Raw genomic sequence first — 14,344 nt, forward strand, 5'->3', positions numbered from 1 at the left:
TGTGAGTCTGTCTAAGCCTCAGGGAGTCGAAACAACAAAAAAATCCTTCGAGTTGGCACCAGGTGATCTTCCCACCGATGGTACTACAGTACAGTGAGGACTTACTAAAATAGCCACAGCTTAAGAAACCAAGACGCCCGCCAGTAGATTCTGTGACTAGGGTGGATGAGAGAGTGCGCGCTCTCGCAGAGAGACTTTCTTCCGCTGTAGTGGAGCAGCAGACCCTCCACACAGGCGACAGGATCCTATGATCTTCAGGTGCCCACAGAGACTTCTGCATATGTTGGTTGGTTCTGTGTGTCGCAACGTTTGTGCTGCCAAAAGAACAATATTGGTTTGCTACCCTCTTACCTAGCAATGGCGCCAAATTTGTTGTCAGTTGTGGTAGTTTGGCATCCCTTAGTATGCCACCATAAACTGCATACTTAGAGAACCAGAGCCAAGAAGGGTCCACGCAAATAAGGCCGATCCAAGGCCTTGAATGTTGTGCTCTGAAACTGGGAGCCAGTGTGCCGCTTCCACGGCTGATGGCTGGCGCCAGGTTTATGCAAGGCCATCGTCAGGTGAACGTCTGCTTTGCAAGCACCTGTGGCTCTTTAGTCGGGCCTGCTGGTGGGTCTCCTCACATGCAGTAACAGCAGCCAGCCATGCAGATTCATGCAGCCGGTAAACAGTTCGAAGGCCCACTCCTTTAGACTACACCCCAGTATCAACATAGATCTTACTCTAAGAAACTTACTAACACCACTGCAAGAAGCTAGGGTCAGGGTTCGAGAAGTGATCCAGAGTTGAAATTTATAAAGAGGCATCTGACGTTTTCTGGATCTAAGATAACGGCACCTTCACCCTAGTTTCTGGATTTTTCTTAAAGTACATCTAAAAACCAATGTTACCAGTAGTGCTTTCAGGCAATGTAAACGTGGCTTAAAAAAGTGGTTATTGAACATTTTCTCCTTGTTTGACCACAAGGGATCCTTACGGTTTTTGTGATATTGCGACTTGCACATTTTCAAATGTGCTAACTATGGGAAAACTAGAGGAAACCAGATTGGAAGATACTGAAACGTCCTTTCTCCAGGAACATTCTAAAACACACAGCCCACAGAGGCCCTAAAAAGTCATTGAGATCAAGAGGTTGGAAGAACGCAGAAATGTCCAAAAGAACCAGCACCACCCTCCCCCCATTATTAATCATAAGTGCATAGGTTAAGTATAGGCCCAAAAAATAACTCAATTCAATTCAAAGAAAGACTGTCTCAGAAGTGACATTGGGGAAAAAAAAGAATAGACACTGGCTGGGATTTCAATGATCCAAATGGATCCACGGAAATGTATTTAAAATAGAATTTGCCCACAGATCCTTTGAGGAAGGTGTAATCGTAAGCGGGGAAAAAATACGACAAAAATACTGTTTTCTGTAGCTGAGATCTTACTATGTTTTCGGCCATAGTGCAAAGTGCTGGAATCTCACAAGGTCTCTGGGATAGATGCCCAAACGAATTTTGTGGTCACAATGGCGGAGATTTGGAAACTCACAAGCTTTGCAGCCTAGAACCGTGTGTCATAATGTACAGAGAGCGTGCTGCAAGTCGAAGGAGTACACTTTTGGCCCATACTGAACTACAAAGGACGGAATGTGTAACGAGCGCTCCTCTGCCATTGGCAAGTGAATATACAATGTATCAGTGGTTTCTGATCAGAAATCAGCTCTGATCACATCAGAAACTACTGATGTGTGATCAAGACCCGAAGTGCAGAGGAAGGTAACAAATGTGTAAAGTGGAGTCTCCAGGTGAATGAATGGAGGTGGTCTGCTGTTCCTCACATGCCATCACTGCAGCCATCCTCAGTCACAAATGGATTCTTGCTTCATGAATATTAATTCGGGAGGGGCTTGTGTAACTCCCTTTGAATGGGTATTTTGTAGTGTGACTGATTAATACATCAGTCACACTGCAAAATGAAGGTGAGGTCGCAAATTAGTCAGTGTGCAAAAAAAGCCAACTAATTTGTGACCTCATCTTAGCCTCATCTTAGCCTATCAGACACTATGTACACACAGCATCCATTGTAGCAAGAGAAATCAAATCTGGTAAAAAAAGAACATATTTTGACAAGAAGTTCTAGATGTCAATAAAACAGCAATATAGAAGGCAAGACGGAGTACAGTTCAAAGAGGACGAAGACTCCTGCTTCATTGTGAAGACACCTTCTCCATTGCAGAGGAGAAGCCAGGTTTTACTAGTGACCCAAGGTTTTCTAGCTGCTTAAGGGCAGTTTTAGAACAATGGCCACTATTCTATCATGGTCACCAGAAACAAGCATATTGGGAAGAGGAGCAAGAAGGTAGGTGCTTTTGGTAAAAAGGAGTGGCCATTTGGAGGAGTTCTGCAATCTATACACTTCCCGTGGACAGACATGGGTACCAACAGTGGAAGGTTACAGCGAGTATTTTACAATATCCACAAAAACAGCAAAAAGGCATCTTCTTCCTACTATTGTTCAAGAAGGGCAAGCATCTAGCCTGATATTACAATGGCAATATCCAATGATAGAAAAATACAATTAAAATAAGGGTCTACAGCAGGGACGGCTTCTCCGATAAGGCTGAAGAGCGTTGCACCACTAAAAATGGGCACCAGGACAAAATTTAAAAAAATTGTAAGAAATTACCATTTTATATTTCAAAACTCCGTCCCCAGCCAAGAGTCAGGATGGGGTTGGGGAGGGGGGGTGGGCTTTCTGCTGCTAGGCAGGGCACTTAGGTTTAAAGTGCTCATGTCTTTGTGGGTGGCCATATTGTGAAGACATGCGCAGTTTAAACCTCTCTAACCCAGCTGTCCTAGACAGAGACAGCGTAGGGCTCCAGTGCTCTCAGGAGAGGCAAAAGAGGTCATTACCTCCAATCCTGGCGCTGCTCAGAGCAGTGCCAGGATTGGTTACTGCAATTTTCAGGAGGCCTGAAAGTGGGGGAGGATGTCGCGGCTACAAGGTAAGTGGGATTATTTTCTCACTTTTATTTTTGTCCACGCCCTACCACCGTCTTCACTTGCCAGCCACCACTGGTCTATAGGGTGGTACATTGTGGGTTTTGTATCAGAATCTTAGTGAGTTATTCAAGACATGCCTGTTGGTCATACTATATTTCTTAGTAATAAGAACAAGATACTTTTTTCTATCCCTTGTCTCAATTGCAGAATTAAGTACATCCTGTGAATCTATAAGAGATTAATGGTGTGAAAGCGCCATTCCGCATAAACTGTAGGTATCATTGACATAAACACAGGCCAGTTTAAAAATCCATTAATCTTCTGAGCAGCATTTCCAGTCTTGTAAAATGCATTCATTGAATCCCCGCGACGCCTACAAATCAGCCACAATAGTGTGGGAAAGTGAAAAATGTCATAATAATGTTTGCTGTCCGAACCTACTCCTTTCTCTTCATTTGTCTTTGGCCAACTAAAGAGAAAGGACCACATGAAAGGCCCGGGAGCATCTCTAGTTATAAATGTGATCAGCATTGTGTGTCTGCTTTCAACCAATGACAAGCGGATGGAGTCAATATAACACAATATACAAGTGAATTGGCAATGACGTGACAAGCCATCAGTGGGAGGGACGGTACAATGTTGCTGTCACTGTCAATGACATCACAAGGAATCCATAACATGTTTATAAAACAGCTCAATGGGTTTGCAACTATTCCGGGGTCGAATCGTAGGATTACTTAAATTAAGGAAGAAAGACTGCACATGCAGACCCGCTTTGCAGAAGGTGAGGCTAGAAAGACCAAAATACCCAATTCTATCTGCAAAGCTGAGAATCACGTGATGCTTGCACTGCTGTTCTTAGCTACATCATTGCTGCCATCAAACTGAGAAGAACCGGTGCACTTTAATGACTATTTGTTTTATGATGCTTTTAGAGTGTTATTTATATTTCTGAAGATGTAAATGTTTTATTCTGTGCTTTTATGGTCCTACAATGATCAAATAAAGATGATTGGATTTGACCAAAACACCCATGACCTTGCGATTCCTTTCAGCGGACTTTGCCCCCTCCTCCCTTCTGCTCCGCGCCAGGTGCCATCAGTGCAAATGCTTCGGATGTCTTATTGGTATCTGTAAAGCTGCTGGTACTTAAAACAAAATGGATTCCACAGAGGATGCAATCCCTTTTATTGGAGCAATTTCAAAATTACACAAAACTGTTACAGTACATTAGCTTCTCAAATCTCAGCGATTCCACCCACGGATCCTACTCAGAATGAGGCGAGAGCGAAATACAGATGGAAAGGCGGCTGCTAGAGGGTGCTAGCCTGTTTTCAAACATGCCCTCTTCTGCTGGGTAAAACAGCTTGACAGTGTCCGAACACTTTGGCCATTTGGGGAACTTGGGACCACAGTTGAGAACAAGAGCACAAAACCACATCTGTAGGTTTTTATTGAGGAAAGGGTATGTGAGGGGGAATAAACAGACTTAAAAGGAGTGATGGGCCAGTAAAGAGGGGTAGGTTAGTCAGGGCAAGATCCAGGTTAGTCTCTCGTTAATCAGACCTTGCGAGCGCGCCATCTATAGGCGACTCAGGTTCAATGCATAGAACATCAGTGCCGCCTTACCTTTCTGCCAGGTGATTGCAGGTCTCGGCGCCCCGGAGGTCTCGCAGTGCAGGACCACCGACATGCCGTCGATCACCGTGCTGTCCACGGGGCCGCGGGTAATGTTGGGTGCAATGCCTGCGAGGGACAAGAACCAAGAGGCGTGATGTCACTACCAGCCCCGCGTCAGCGGCACAACACAAACAGATGTGCACAGAAGGACACTTTAGAAACACGCTCACCCCCTCTTTGGGTTGGGGACCCTTCCTTGGGCTAAAGGGACGCACATTCCATGTCACATTGGACCCGTGTCACAATAATCATATTTTACAAATATTGCACGCATACCCCTTTTTCACTACCTTGCATTCTTCAAAGAACAATTCATTTGTCAACATGCCTTGTAAGGCGAGCTGGTAAAAAAGTTCATCGGAAAAATTAATTTGATACAGAAATCGGTGTGTATCTTGCATTTCAAACGTAGGAAACCTGTCGTGACAAACTCACTATATCATTGTGCTGACGTGATGCATTGAAACTCATTGAACATCAAATATTTACAGAGCTGCGAAGTCACAACACTGGGAGAGACGGACTGCAAAGTCACACAACACTTACAGACTTTTTTTTAATGTAGTGTGCAGCAGTCGCACAACAATCGCAAAGGCTTTCTTTAAAAAAAATGCCCAGTGCTGCAAAGTCACAACACTGGCAAATACGTTTTTGTTTTTTAAAGAATGTAGAGTACTGCAAAGTCATATAACACAGACTTTTTTATGTACAGTGCTGCAGTCACACTACACTCGCAAACGCGTTTTTAAAATGTTTTTTTTAAAATGCACGGTGCTACAAAGCCACAAAACACAGGCAAAGACACTTAAAAATGTGGAGTATTGCAAAGTCGAATAACACTCATGGATGTTTTTTTAACGTACAGTGCTGCAGTCACACTACACTCGCACAGCGTTGAAAAACCCGCACCGTGCTGCTAAGTCACTAAGCACTGGCATAGACGTTTTTTAATGTACGGTGCTGAAAAGTCACACAACACTAGCAAAGACTTAAATAAAAAAGTTCCAATTATCACATCTTCCATTTTGTTTAGTCTTCTGACCGGTTGCAGACTTTTATTCGTAGAAAGTCATCATAGGAGATTAGATGATATAAAGATAGGAGACAGGTTTATTATGCCACACTCAAGGCGGACTGGCACATTGGGACCTCGGGCGCCTCTGAGACAAAGACAAGGCTGGCACAGAGTCAGTGGCACATCAGCTATTCCCTGGTGAGACTGACACTAGCTAAACCCTACACGTCTTTTAGAAGAACTAACATGCCTAGAAACCTGCTAATTTCAATCTAGGCCAGTCTATCCCTCTCTCTCTCCTGACTATCTCCTTCTAGGTCATTACAAAAACTCTTTCCAGTTCCTGATTTTTGTGTGGTTGACTAATGCATCCTGGGTGTTGTAGTCTTGTTTTGCTTCCACTGAACGAACTGGACTAACACACCTGAAATTAGTGATTTGTAGAAGAAAAGTTAAGCAGTGGAGACAGAGTCCTAATTGACCGGGAGTGAGCCGGGCTCCCTAGCCTGCATGCCTATGTTACAAAGACAATTAGCACTGTAGTTGTGATCACCGCCTGGGGTTCCACTAACCATCAGTGATGCTGAAAACATTCCATCTCCAGGCGTAGCGCACTGTAAGTATATGTCACAAACCATGAGGATTACCCAAGCCATTGCACTGTCAAAGCCGTGCATAAGGTGAACATACCTGCTATCTCACAGCTTACAACCCCTTCTGGAGAACTGCACTGCCAATGCTTCTTCTAGAACATGATGCTGATACAATGATTATGAACACCGCTCTAAACATATGAGAGCCTAGTCATGCCTCCCAGGTCATAGCGTTATGAGTATTCTCAGCAGGTGCCTTATCTACAGATTCTGTGTGGAGGACAACAGAGATCCAGATGCATCAACATCCTTTGGTGGTCAGTGCCGTCTGGCCGATCAAGAAAAGTACCAAACTTTACTCACTTGTTACAGCAAGATATGTGGAGGTCTGCATCTCGCCGGCATCATTGCGAGCGAAGCATTGGAACATTCCAGTGTCATCGGGCACCAGCCCGGTGATCCGCAGACTCCCGTCAGCAAGGAGCCGAAACCTGTCGAGCTTACGCACTTCTACCAGGGAGGCATCTTTGTACCAGAATATTTCTGGCTGTGGAACACCTGTTGACAGAGAGAGGAAACGCTTGACAACTGACCATACAGACACCGGCCTAACCAATGATGTATGCAAATAAAGCTCTTTTTTCTCTAAATAATATACAAACCATACTCTGCAGGTAGATATAAAGAATATATTTTAAAAAAGAGCGGCACAGAAAAAGAACAGATTAAGAGTGCCTGTGGAGCACTCCTCAATTTCTTTAACAACCTTCAAGAGCCCTGTTTCGAATAGTAAATTAGGAAGGAGCTAGCAAACTATCAGAAAAGTCCTTACAGATTGAATTTCCACTTTAAAAGCACACAGTTCGGGATCTTTTGTAGGTTTGCGGAACATCCTCAATATGGTGTTTATTTTATTGTATTTGTAAAGTACTGGCTTGTGACAAAGAAACCACTTCATAGCGCCAAATCATTCAAAAGGTAAGGTTCTACATTTTTAGGGGGTCTTCCTCCGAGTCATCAGTTGTTGGTAGTAGGTTGGCTTAAGAAGTGAATGATATTTGTGGGGCCATGTCCTTTCTCAAGAGTAGGGATGGCCCAGCTGGAGTCTAGAATGGTGGGAAAGCCTCTGCGAAAGGATCATTTTCCACTTTTTTTAAAAGTGATTTCGCATTTGATTGGTTTCTGGGGTTAGGACTCAGTGAGTTACATTGCTGGGCGACTAGGATTGTAAGGGGGAAATTTACAACACAGTGTCGGAGTGCAGTGTTGCTCTAAAACTGGTAATGTCCTGCTCCGACATTTCTAAAATGCACAAAAGCACCCTATTTACAAAAATATGGCGCACCCCTGTGTTTCCCCTAGTGCTGGCGCTAATAAAGCTGCTTAGTCCCAGCACAGGCACCGTTGCTCCATTTTGCAAGGGTGTCTACGCTGCAGGGGTGTTTGCTTATGTGCCGGAAGGGGCAGCTTCCTGCACATAAACAATCTTGAAAAGTGATTTGCTTTTTCTACGAGTGCTGCACATGAGAAGAGCAAAATAGAAGGAGAAATTAATTTCTCCTTGTATCGCCAGTCTAAGACCAGGTATTCCCTGATCTTAGTTTTTGGCGCTGCCCCAGCCTTGTAAATATGGGTAAGCGTCAAAAAGCAATGGGTGATGCATCGGAAAGCCCACTGCACTCCCCATTGCATGCACCTTTTATGCGAAGTGCAGTGGGTAAAGGGGCCTTATTTAAAACGGCATTACCCCTCATTAAGTGGCTTAACAGCGCTTTGTAAATAAGGAGATATTGCCACCAGAACATCACTAAAAGTGACGTTCTGGTGGCGATATCCCCTTGTACATATGTCCCTAAGTATTTGGCCTCTCAGTATCTACAGATTACAACTGATTGTAGTAATTAGATTTGCTGCACTGGATTGCAAGTTGTGATTGGGTGTGGACAGTGATGCCAACTTTTGAAGGCAATTCATACCTAAATCTCCCAATGCTTGGAAAATCATGCAGAGTATTTTAAACATAATGTTCTGTGCCACCAGTCGCTAGTGGAGTTGTTTGAACATTAAAGTGGTGTGATGAAGCCTCTTAACTATGAGGCAGAGTCTAGTTGCTTGGATGTGTGTCCCCTGTAGATCTGACGACATCTTTCTTGTGTGCTCCTGAGGAAATTATGTCTCAGTGGAAGATCCCTGATAGGACTAGAACTCTAGTGATTTTTGTCTGTTGTTTTAGACTGAAAACAGGGAGAATCTCCCCAAACCTCTTTAGCCAGATATTCATTTTTTGACGATTGTTGTGATCCGCATGCAAAGAAGAGATCTTTGTTGACCCATACCAAACTATTTCAGGGGCGACCCCTAGCTCATTCATCCAATTAAATGGGAAACTAGGACTCAGGGTGTTACAGGTTATCAGAATTTCAGGGTTTTCCCCGTTCAGTTGAAGAGAGCGCTCCTTCGGCCATTGGTGGATAGTTTCAGGCATGCTGGTATATTTCCTGTTCTAAACGCTAGTCTAGGTGGAGATGAATTTGTATTGTCTGCGTACAGCTGCAATTTGTTGTTGGTAATGGGAAACAATCTCAGCAACGGGTCTAGTGTGAATGTTAAAATGAAGGGAGAAAACAGACATCCTTGGCCAACACCACATTCAACTGGATTCCAAGATAAGATGAAGGTCCCATTTTGATTTGGTGACTGCACTCTGAGGGGAACCGCTGTCACCATTAGACACCCTAAGGGGGTTTCGGCTTATGGATGTATCTAGAGCCTTCATCCTGCATCTTGAACCTCTTGTCATATGTTCATGCTGCTGTAGGTCGCACCTGGCCTGGCTATGGTCTAAGTCACCTGTATGTCATGGCCTTAAAGTCATTTGCAATGCGGTTAAGTGTTTGACAGCCTAGTAGGCTTCTTAGCGAATAAAGTGCTATTCCCAGGAGAGAAAAAAAGCTGTATTAATTAATAACAATTGGGGCTTCGCCCTTTTCCTTATGAGGGGAATCTTGGTCCCTATTTCAGCACACTAGGGCGCTAAGCTCCTCTCATATTTCTGACCTGCCACTCAAATTGATTTAATATCAGCTCACACCTGGGGTGGGTGCCTTGAAAACTCCCTTTTCCTTTTCAAAGAAAACCAGCTGCTCACAACTAAAACAGGCCTTTTCGCTCTACATCTCCCTAGAGGGATCTCGCTTCATGAAAGAGTAAATTGAAACAATGACCCTATCAGAACCCTTGTAAAATTCTCTTGGGCAAAAGAAGATGTCTTTATAAAACCTAATGAAGCAGTTGCTAACAAGTGTCAAAACTCAATAGAAGTGGCAGACTAATTTCCAATTTACAACATCAACTTCATTATTAAGGCATGAAAAATAATGCCACCCCTCAAACTGAAAAAACCTTGCAAACTTTACTACATGTCTACGGCTGCCAATCCGGCTTTACACCTCGCAAAGGGATTTTGTTGTGTTAATATTAGTGAGGATGACATATTAACCACACAGAAAGGAAAAAACTCAACAACCATTAGAGGATAAAAACTGGAGTATTTGTATAGCGCACATTCACTCCTGGTGAGTTTCTGGCTGCTATTAAAAGAAAAAAGATCTTTATTGTTACCCACCCGAATGGTACTCATTTTATCGGCCTTAGAAGGGTGAAAGGCTGAAGGGAGCTGCCCAGATTTATAATGTGACCATGAGGTCATAAACAGATCCCTGGAGTGGATTCATTAGTCAGTCTGAGCTATTAGACAGGGTTTGTCTTACAGGACCAAACAGGTATGTGTCGAAATCATCTAACGTGCATTAGATCTTGCATTGGATCAGGACGGACTCAAAATATTTAACTGGAAGAGGTCATGTCGGTGGATATCGGTATATCATTCGCAGTTACACAAGAATCTGCCGGACCACCATAGGAGCTCCATGATTCTATACAGTCATTCCCTACAGTGTGACATTTTATTACGCCTCAAGTTCTTGCTTTTCCATCTTTTTCCCTCTTTATGTACATTCTTCCTCTATCATCCTTCCTACCATTCATCCTACTTGTCATTCCATTTCCACTTGCTCCCCTTCTTTGCTTTTATTCCTTCTCTCTTATGTCACTTTTGTTGTCTTTACTATCATTTCCTAACCTGTGGTCTTCAAGCTCCCAACAACAAACATATACTTGCGTCTCCACTCTCTCATGCATCTTGTTTAGCTTTTCCCAGGTCTAGTCTTGGCTGTCATTGCCTGTCATTCCCTCCACTGTTTTGCCACTCACTTCATCTTAACTTTTATGCCCGCCCCACGTTCCATATTCTTACCAGCTCTCCAAAGCCTCAGGTCAACACAGTGTGACCAAAAAGACAACATGTTGCCAAACACCAAATACAAAAATATGTAACAAAAAATAAAAGAATGAAATGACACAACAGATGACATATAAAAGAATCATTTCGGATCAGGCTATTTTCATGCTGACAGATGGGGTTGGACTTTCATGAACTGGGCCTAGGTGTTGGGAAACATACCTTTTGCCTGGCAGGGTATCTCCACAACCTTCTCCATCTCGGCGGTCAGGTGCCGGTCTGGCTCTTTGATAAACTGTGGTGGTTCTGTGAAAAAAACAATCAATAATCAATAAACAATAATTATGTAAATGACAATGATCATGGTCTTTTAAATCCCTTCCTTTACCGCCCTGATTTGAACCAACAGGCATGTGGCGTATCGCCTCAAGTACTGTGCTCATGCCACTTGCTCCGTGTCCCATCCTGCATGACGCAACTTGTGATCAGGGGCATGCCCTATGCGTGGGAGTGCATATAATGTCTTTCTTGTCTCCCTGCTGATTATCCCGCCATTTTTATCAGGATCGCCATCAACTTTAAAAACACGGACCAGATATTGAGTGTCACCTCTACAGAGAGCGCAGAGCACGTTTATTTTGCATAAAAATACACTGCGCTGCTATGTGTCGTGACATTGTTTTTCATTAACTTCTTTGAATACATTTTATATGCCATTTGGTTCTTCGCATCTAAAGTATTGTTTCTAGGGACCAGTGTTTTTTGTTTGTTATATAGCACACAACGCAAAAAAGTTTAATAGGTCCCTTGTGCAAAAACTTATAACACTCCCTTGTCCTCCTTCTTTCTTCTGAAACCAAGCCGCACACTTTGCCACCAGTCAACTAGTATAAAGTGACCAACTTAATCATTTCACAAAGTTGCAAAGTCTGTGTAATTAACCCATCTTTGCACAGGGCGACGTTTTCCTGCAAAAGCTTTTGTGGGTGATTGTTTGCACTGAATCACTTTTGCAGATATTGTTCTGTAAAAAAAAATAGCTTTTGCTTACTTTTCTCCCACAGAAACCTATTTGTGTATATTTTTTCACCATCATATTTTAACTCTGCAACCGTTGTGGAGATAGGATTGTTACTTTTTCTTAATCTATAACAAGGTAGGATAGGTGAAGTTAGGAACATTCCCTGACCCTTAGCTGGGGATCCTGGGTATTGACATCAATGCTGCAGCTGGCATTTGACTCTTGCCTGAGGTTCTTGTCCCCCCACACACTCCTGTCACGGGTTCGCTTGATGCAGGAGTAGCACGGAAAAATTAATCTCGATTATTACATTTTAAAAAGTGGTGGCCATTGCTGTGAAAAAAGGCTTGAGCACGCACAGGCCGGCCACTTTCACCAGCATCCGAAGCATGATGTTCTGCACGTATGTACAGTGTGCTCTAAACAGCAGCGGCTCATCATCAATGGCAGAGGAGCGTCGACCCACTAGCTCAGAGCCAGCAGCCGAAAAATAAAACGATCATTTACTATTGTTTTATTTTTCATCTCCTTGCTCTGCGCATACATGTGCAGGTAGGGACGGGCCGAACCATGGGAGGGGGAGGAGGAGTGGTAAATGTGCACTTTTAAGTGCGCATGTCAGTCTGGCCGGCCGTTTCAGGCTGGCCAAACTGAGATGCGCACTTAGGTTTCTCTATTGTACAGCCAGGTTGGAAAAACAGCACAAACTCCCTGTGCTTGAGCCAGCGATAATGCAACCGCTCAGGTCAATGCCCAAGCTGCTCTTCTTTCATCCTTGAGAGCAGAGTGGAGATTGGATGGGGAGTCCGATGCTGTCCCAGGGACCGCTGGGACCAGAAACAGAGGAGCACGAGGCGGCCGGCAGCACCAGCAGGGGTGTAACACAGGCCCCGCAGTACGGGGGCCCCCAAACTCCAGGGGGACCCCTCAGCACAGCACTCGGGCGGCAGAGCTCCTGATTGAGCCCAGAGGGGGCCCCTCCACGTGCCTTGCTGGGAGGCCCCCTCGAGTTTCGTTACGCCAGTGAGCACCAGGTAAGTCTTGTTTTAAAAAAAATGTATTATTAACCCCCCGCCACACCCTCCACCTGCGTGCTTCCCGCCTTCTCTCCCACCCCTGCCCTCTCCACCCACCCCACCGGTCTTTATCTCTGTCGCCCGCCACTGACTCTAAACAGAAACATTCACTCGCCCACGAAGCACTACTGCTTCCGCTCACACCCCAGCACCAAGTGTAACAGCCACCGACTGTGAAAGGAACTTGTGTCCCAAGTTTCAAGAGAATAAACGGATGCTGAAACTGCGGTTAATGAAAGCATGCTGAGAGCGGACCCCCGGAAAACACAGCAAAAAGAAGCAAGAAGATCTGGAATGTTTTCAAATATCAACGGAAATCCGCGTGCACACGTGTTTTTTGATTGCACTTATGAGTGCTTAGCCCAAATACCATTATAGATACAAAAAGCAGCAAATACAACAACAGCTGCGTGGGCCAGCAATGTAAAGGCGAGGTTTCGAAGATGCACAAAAGCAACTTTGTAATATCCTCAGGCCTGAGGATACTACAACCTTCTAACCTCTTCAGCTTCAATATTGTCTCGTTGCGCTCAAGCACCGCCCTGATCTCAGCAATCCATGTGCAGAAAATGAAATGATCTGGGAAACCTCACCAGCTTCTCTACATCCCTTCATCATCTGGTACAGGCTTCTCCAACGAGTAGCTCGTGAGATACTGGTGGCTTTCCAAGTACCTGTAAGTAGCTCTCCTGTGTGCAGCCCAGTCAACTAAGTGGGAAGCTTGTGCTAGGTTGAATTAATATATGTATACCAAAATTGAAAAGTATGTATTTGTGATAAAAACGTGTGTATTTTCAGAACTCATAAGCTGTCGAGTGGAGTAAAATGATTGCATTTACAAAATGTATTTAAAGCTAATATTTGAATGAGAAAAATCAAATGGTGTTGGTGATATTTTTAACTAATATTATTAACTTGCTGGCAGGGCATTGCACCTCTGGCTGTCATGTATGACCAATTGAGAGGCATCTTTACATGACTGCTGGAGACCTTGCCTGATGCACTGGGGTGATCGCTGCTGGTAAACTTGATTGAGAAGCCGCTAATATATTCTTGTTTGATGGGGTCTATTACATCTCAAATAATAACAGTAGCTCGGGAGAATGTTCACTGACCATAAGCAGCTCTTATTACAGAAAAGGTTGGAGACCCCTGATCTGGTGTACATGTAGAGAACAACGCTCTATTCCAAAATAGGTTTGTTTGTTGGGGAAGGGGTTTTCGGGGCGTGAGCAGGTTCTTCAAAACATGCCGACATGGAAAGTGAAATGCTCGGCCTGAATGAAAAGAGTCCAGCTGAGAAATAACCTTGAAGTCACAGCTGCCCAATCAGAGACAATCACCGTCCTCTCTGTTTCCTGCCCTTTAATAGATTCATCTTACACATTGGAGCATATAGGGGCCCCTAGCCCGTTGAAGTCCCTTTGAGCTTTCTATCTTACAAATTCTTTGGAGGTTCTTATGTCCCCGGCCACGCCCCTAAATCTGGTGTTTCACTTACAGCACGTGTTGATAACACCCACGTTATCACTGGACTAATCCAAACAGAGGTCAGGCAGGTTCCTTGCAAGACCAGGGCCCCTGGGAAGTCAGTGGGGCTGGAGCAGTGACCGGGGGATATATAATGGAAGGGGCGATAGACAGATTGCCAGTGGCGATAGTCAGTTGC

The 14,344-nt window shown here is 44.2% G+C and overlaps 1 protein-coding gene across 8 annotated transcripts in view; it reads right to left on the reverse strand.

Annotated features, from left to right (window-relative positions):
* The window catches only part of SDK2 (sidekick cell adhesion molecule 2), a 1,027,095-nt gene that overhangs the window by 230,983 nt on the left and 781,768 nt on the right, over positions 1-14,344 (reverse strand). For all 8 annotated transcript variants that reach the window (XM_085617351.1, XM_085617350.1, XM_085617348.1 and 5 more), the window contains 3 exons: positions 10,801-10,884; positions 6,642-6,836; positions 4,620-4,736 (listed from right to left, as the gene is read on the reverse strand). In XM_085617351.1, coding sequence (XP_085473477.1) covers positions 4,620-4,736; positions 6,642-6,836; positions 10,801-10,884 — 396 coding nt within the window. The remainder of the gene's footprint in view (positions 1-4,619; positions 4,737-6,641; positions 6,837-10,800; positions 10,885-14,344) is intronic.

This window comes from Triturus cristatus, chromosome 7 (assembly GCF_964204655.1).
Source record: "Triturus cristatus chromosome 7, aTriCri1.1, whole genome shotgun sequence".
In the NCBI taxonomy this organism is placed as follows: domain Eukaryota; kingdom Metazoa; phylum Chordata; class Amphibia; order Caudata; family Salamandridae; genus Triturus; species Triturus cristatus.